At 43.2% G+C, this 6,887-nt stretch overlaps 1 protein-coding gene across 1 annotated transcript in view; it reads right to left on the bottom strand.

The window, feature by feature from the left end:
* Positions 1-738: 738 nt before the first annotated feature.
* The window catches only part of SPECC1 (sperm antigen with calponin homology and coiled-coil domains 1), an 83,340-nt gene continuing 77,191 nt past the window's right edge, over positions 739-6,887 (bottom strand). The window contains exons 13-15 of the mRNA XM_082294401.1: positions 2,254-2,370; positions 1,669-1,728; positions 739-1,021 (exon numbers count right to left, since the gene is read on the bottom strand). Of these exons, the coding sequence (XP_082150527.1) occupies positions 932-1,021; positions 1,669-1,728; positions 2,254-2,370 (267 nt within the window). The 3' untranslated portion in view covers positions 739-931. The remainder of the gene's footprint in view (positions 1,022-1,668; positions 1,729-2,253; positions 2,371-6,887) is intronic.

Genomic DNA, 6,887 nt, shown 5'->3' with positions numbered 1-6,887 from the left:
GCTGACTAGACAGCAGCAATACAGAAGGAAGAAGTTACTCCACTCACTCCACAAAAAATATGAGATGTCACTGTACTGCTCACCTGATTACTGGAACCTTCTAAACTAAAGCTATTAAATTGCATTTGCAATGTTCCTGTGATAACTGTGCCTGCACAGTCAGCTGGGAAACTGAGCTCTGGCTTCCCAGAGTAATCAAGTAATGAAGTTGGAGTAATAAACCTATTTTTCCTCATAGAGATTACTTCTGTTTGAGCTGAAATGAAGTCCCAGCACCTAACAGGATCTTTCAGAGTTATTTCACTAACTAGTGATGAACAGAGGGTGGTTTCTGAGTTACAAATGATCCTGTTACCATCCTGCTGGTTATGCTACGAGTAAATTAGTGCAGTTATTGGGTGAGATGTGTGAGAATAACTCAGTTAAGGTTCTACAACTTAAGTGCATCTGTCAAGGTGTTTTATAAAATATATGGAGGCAAGAAAACAACATGTACTTGGGATGAGTTAAGCATATTTTGGCAAGAAGAGCATTTTTGTGAACGTTTGTATTAATATGAATCTCCCAGCCTCCCTTGAGTGCCAGCATAGTCCACATTGACTTAGAACTTCATTGTGTTGTAGGTCTCCTGTCGAGGCAAACGTTGTTAGCCCAAGGGATCCTCTTCAGAAATATCCCATGTGTGCTTGAAAACGCTTTGCAATTTCCATGTGGGAGTAAACTTACCAATGGATTTGGTTTGCAAAGATGGACAACAGGGAGTTACTTGGTTGCAGTTCCAGATGGAATCAAAACTACGGAAGAGCTTCCTTTCACACTAAGAGCTTGGGCTGGTTGTGGAAGAGGAGCAAGCGGGTTTTTAAAGTGATCGAGTGCATCTGTAGCATTCTTTGTTCTCTTCCCCACTTCTGTCCAGCTCTTGCTCTGCAGCTCAGGTCTCGAAGTACTTGTAAATCTGGGCCACGTACTGCATCACGCTCTGCCAGTCGGGCCGGTCCGTGTACATCATCTCGCTGAGCTCCTGCACAGACACAGCACCACGCTCAGGCAAGCCCACCACGGCTCCTCTGAGAGCAGCTGAGCCCACTGAACTCTTCTGTTTCTACTCCAGAGCCCTCTAAAGCCATGTACTTAAAGGGCCATTGGAATGATCCACTGGTCAAGTGCAATTCTGGAATTTGTTAATGCGTTCTACAATCTAAAAGACTTCTGCCCTCTGCAAAGATCAGTTCTCTATGTAACTTCATTTAAGTTGCTGCTTCTTTGCTTCTGTATCTAGCTCATGAACCCCATAAGAGTTTTCCCTTCATATTAAAATTCTCTCTCCCTTGTCATACAGTTAATTTTGGAAAAGGTTTTTTTGAACAGTTCAACAAACAAATTATCTTTCTGTTTCTTAAAGCACTAAAACAAGAGAAGGACATAATCCATATCCTCATTTTAATACTGGATGACCTTCAGCAGTTCCTTCCAATTATATTAATTCTGTGATTCTACAAACTCTTTCTGGAAGTTCTCCTAACACTGTGAACTTTCTGATGGTGGTGCAGCCTTCCCCAGCACTGTGTGACACTTTGAGGGCAAGGTCACTGACTGGCCACATGGCAGCAAGGAAAGGTGTGGGAATGGTGCGTGCAGTAAATGCTCCCTTGCTAAAAGGTTACTCACCAGACTGGGTTTGATGCCCACACTTTCAGCAGCTTGAAATGCCAACAGCAGATTTCTCTTCTGTAGAAATAAAAGTCCAAAAGGATTAATATCAAAGCACTATTCCTGAATCTTTCCTTGCATCTGGTTAATCAGTAAGTTTAAATGAGCAGGGATATTTGAAAACTAAACTACTGGATTCCATACTTGCACACAGACTCTTTTTTGGATTAGTCAGGCACACTCACAAGTTCTTTGTCTTTGAATAGCTCATCTTCTTCTGTCTGGATGACACCCTCTGTTTGTCTTTGACAAAGAGGTTGTTGTGAATCTGATTACAACTGGGAAAAAAACCCACTGAAGTTCTGTCTTTACTATGAGCAAAAGGTTTCTGCAGAGGTGTTAACTAATACAAGGCATTCCTGTACATCATGTAATTCTTAATGTAACAGATACTTTGTGTTTATCTGCAGCAGTTGCTGGACTCAGGCAACTTGTCACTGACTTCTCACCCTGCATTTCTCTCTGGGAGTTCACTGTTGGTTTCCTTCCCCTTTCCATTCACCCTGTTCACTGTGAACTCTGCAAATGTACAACACAACTCACTTTGTCCTGGCTGTTGAGCTCCTGGTAAGGAATATGTGCAGGCAAATACGTGTGCAGGAGAGCACAGAAGGCCAGCCCGTCACTCCAGCTGCTGCTGAAGTTGGTGATATCAATATTCTGTAAGAGAAAACATAAGCCACCCTTGAACAGTGCTACACAACAACAACAAAAAATTCTCCAAACAATAGTTTTTATGCAGCCATGGAACAAAAACCCCAGAGCTGAGCTAGAAACATCTGTGGCGACCACCACTGCCAGCTCCAAAAGGAGGGAGGTGAAGAAGAAAAATTTGGAAAGAAATAGTCTATTACAGTTGGGAGTTTATATGGACAAAAAAATACATTCCTCCCCTTCTTTCTAGACACTTGGATTGTTCTTTGCCAGCCACATATCTTACTACAAAGCTGCGCTCAGGTGCACAGAGCAAGCCCAGTTTCCCTGCCCGTGACAGCTGAGGTCCAGAACCATGGGGGTTACAGTGACTACAGAAACAGAAAATGGTATTTTAAAGTCAGCCCATCTGCAGAGAACTCCTTTAAAACACAAGATATTTCTGGGGGTACAGACTGCACTCGGGGTTCTTCCCTGGGATGCTCTCATGGGGCACAGCTGCAGTTAAAACAGGCCCGTGGCCCAGTCCTGCTCCTGTGAACAAGGTGACCTTTCTGATGCTCCTGTTTGCCCTGACTGGCCACACCAGCACACTAAGGAATTCCCACGGCCCAGTCTCACTGCTGGAGTAGCAGCTTTAGTTCCAAATGCCAGCTAAAAATGAAACAGTGAACTGACACAGCTCAGAAGAGCAAGAGCTGCTGGAGCAGGGAGGCTCCGGGACACGATGGAGCTGCACCATCTCCCACACTACAGCAGGTGTGCAGTCACCTCCAACCCTTCTCAGCAGCCACCTCCTCCTGTCTGCTCAGCTTCCCTTCACACCCCCTGCCCCTCCATTTTCTTTATGTGGCTATTTCCTGGTTTCTTTCAAGACTCCCCCAAAGACAAGGCTTTTACTGCATCTCCCGTACAACAGCTGATGCAGATACACTAAAGCCCAGACAGGAATTATTTCAGCATGTGCTCCTCGCTTCTAATGCCTCCCTGATTAATTGTCCAACCTGGACTTGATCCAGTCAGACAGGATTTCAAATTAGTAATAAATGTCCATAACCAAACATGACTCAAATTGAAGCAGTACAGAATATTTCAGGTTACAATACTCTGGCTGTAATAAACGTACAACTCTAATGGGCTCAGAAAGCAGCTGACATCCCCACACTGCACCAGCCACCATGCTGTACTGGGCTCTGTTAACATCTATCAGTGGAGATAATACAAAAATGAGGCACTGGCTTGAACACCATCACAAGATAAAAAAATAATCTGCTCTGAAGCTGCTTTGGCACTGCCTGTTCCATAAAGCTGCACCATGGAAGCCCATCTTTGTTGTGTATGGAATTGGCTGAAGCTGGATTATTCTGCTTTCTTGAAGTTTCAGACAAACAAGTTCCTTTCTATTTATCAATCTGCAGTTAGTGGGAAAGGATTGACTGCCAAGTTACAGAAGTGTTTTTACTGAGGCCAGTATGTTTTATCAGCAAATAGCCTATCATCAAATGCCAATATTCTCATTTTATATTGTAGGATAGAAATGGAAAATGGAGGTTGTTCCTCCCCTCTGCCAAAGGCCATGGAAACAGGAACAAACAGAGCCTTAGTTAAGCAATAGGACTAGACAAAAAGGCAAGGCTTGTTTGTGCGGGAACGTTTTATCTATCCTCATTTTCACGATGCTATTAGGGGACATGTGAGATACAAAACTGCTCCTTCACACAGCGTTTCACTATCCCAGCATCAGTTTAATAATTTTACTTACCTTTGTAATTTTAAATCCACCTAAAACTCTTCTCCTCTTCCCAAATCACAGTATCTACAAAGTGTTAATGTCTACGGAAGTCAGAACTAGGTCCAAAAATCCTCACCTCCCCAACAGCATTGTACAGTCAGTCATCCTCAGAAACTTTTGTAGCTAAGTCTTACAAACAAGCAAAAGTTCAAGGATGGGGTTCTGCAGACCATATCTGAACCACAGATGAAATCTGCTGCAAAGTGGTTTGCCATAATCAACAGCCAAAACGAACTCAAATCTGAATTTTTGTCCTAAATGCAAACCCAAAACGAACGTTCAAAGGTTCAGCTCAACTGTTCAGTTCACAGTACAACAAAAAATACCTAGGCATACTCAAGCCCTCTTAGTTCCATTTTTACATCTAGCAAGAATCAATGAATTTCGTTTTTTGGGGTTTTTTTTTCTCTAAACAAAGGCATTTTCATTTCATACACAGTATAAACCCCTCTCCCTGGCACTTCACCTCGGCTTCTTAGATACTTTTTGGTTTGGGATATAAGGACATGGTAAATGCAAAGTGATCTGTGTTTTGCTACACTGCAGCTTTATTTGTAATACCTCCCACTCCACCACACCAAGAGGAATTAAGTCAAAATAGAGCCAACTCTGATTTCTCGGAAGATCTCTGGCTCTCCTGAAGCCATTTAAAAAAAAAAAAAAAAGGAAAACAATTTAGGGAATGAACACCTCGGAAACTATTCCCTTCTCTTGATTACTTTGGCAGTGGAACCCGTCTCAGTCTTGCTGCCACACCTCTCTCCCTATTCCTCAACACAGTCCCAGAATATATGGGAGCTATTTGTGTCCATGCTGGTTGTTAATGCACAAGCCCAAGCTGCAAGAGGGTGATTTCTGTGTCCCAGTGTGCTCACAGCAGAACCCCTACCCTGAGCTCTGAAAAACAACACGTGGCTTCTCCTGAGACACCCAGAAAGGATGGCACCACTCAGGAGGAAGATGCACCATCAGAACGAGTGCAGGGAGAAATGGGAAAATGGAGTAGGGATTCAGATCAAACTGAGTTGCAGCATTCACCAGGAAGGGGAGAAAAATTTGCTGTCATATGGCTACAGTACATCCTGTGGTCACTGGTACTCCAGGGTCTGTCCTCAGCACACCTGCAGTGTTACCAATCAGTGAAAACACTTAATTCTCTTCAAGCTCACAAGTGAACTCCTCTACATGCACTGGGAATGTTCAGAGACTGGAATCTGGAAGCACGGCTCCAAAGTGCCCAGTACGGTTTGTTTCTATGAACATAAACTAAATTTAAAAAAGAATATCCAGGCAATGTTGTTTAGACAACAAATGTACAATCTAGGATATTAGTGTCAGGTCAAGCCTAAAAGACACAAAACACCTGGAAGTGATTGACCTTAGCCCCCCATCCTGGGAACAGGACCTTTGCCTGCAGATAACAGAGCCCTCAGAGAGCCATGGTAAAGACACCCAGGGAAATCTGTGTGATCTGTTCTCATTAAAAACAATTCCTTGTTTGTCTGAGAAAAAAACCACCACCCCATTAGATTTCACTCGATCTTCGACTCCAAGCAAAAAGCAACAGTGACATCATGCACTCCTCATTACAGTCTGAGTACGTTACAATCCCGACACAAGATATTCCCACTATGCACATGTTACTGTGCCCACAGCAATGGCTCTCTGAGTCATAATTTTCTCCCTGAGACTCAAAATTATCAATTACAGACATGAATCAGCTTGAAGCTGGCCTGGAACTCTGTGGAAGAAAGCCTCCAATAAATATGACTTGAGCATCATTATTCCCACCCTCCCCTCAGCATCCAACATCCCCTCCTGCCTCTCCCAAGTCACTGGTATGGAATAGCACACCAGGAACCTGCCAGGGTGGCTGATCATGGAGGTTCAGCCCATGCAGAATATAAACTTAAATACTTTAAAATAAGTATGTTGAATAAATAAAAGAGAATTGCCTTGTTTTTAATAGCAGCTCTCCCTCAAGTGGCTCAGCTTCCTGCTGTCCCTCCAGCTCATCAAAATCCACACCCCCACAACTCCTCTTGAACAGCTCAGTGTTTTTAAGTGGATATATTTAAACACATGTCTGAACAGGAGCCACAGCTCTGCACATCTGACCTCTCTAATGCAAAATGGATCAAGGTACCTTGAAAGGCAACTTCCAAAGAGGACCCAAACCTACCCATCTTTAACAACAGCTGCACGAAACTGCAGATCTGATTTATTACACCCTAACTGGCTGGGGCCATGTTAATAGGGTTCAGCCAAAGAGGTTCCATTCATAGGAATCTTCAGGCTCTGAGTAGAAAAGTTCTAAACACTTCCTAAGAAACAACATGAGGGAAGGATGGCTCCTTTTAGCATGACCGAGCCTTCTGAACAAACAAAACACTCTTGTTCATCAGAAATGCTTCAGCAAAGATATGAAACATCTGGGCAATCTACTGGAAATATGGGTGAATGAGAAGTGTGGTAAGGTCTGGTTAACAGGGAGGAAAGGCATGAATGCCTGAAATTAAAGGCTGCCTGGATTCTTGTGTAATTGCAGGCTGCACTCAGATGACAATTGCACACAGCTCTTCTCAATGGGGAGCTGCAAGTCTGAAGTGATTTGCATATCACACTGAGTCCATCTTATGCCAGGAACCTTTCTGAATTCTCTTACCAATCTTTTTCTTTTAAATGGAATACAGGATAAAGTAATGCCTTTTGATTAAAAGAAATCAAAACA

The sequence above is a fragment of the Coloeus monedula genome, assembly GCF_965178545.1.
Source record: "Coloeus monedula genome assembly, chromosome: 20".
Taxonomy (NCBI): Eukaryota; Metazoa; Chordata; class Aves; order Passeriformes; family Corvidae; genus Coloeus; species Coloeus monedula.
This window is presented reverse-complemented; position numbering and strand designations above follow the sequence as displayed.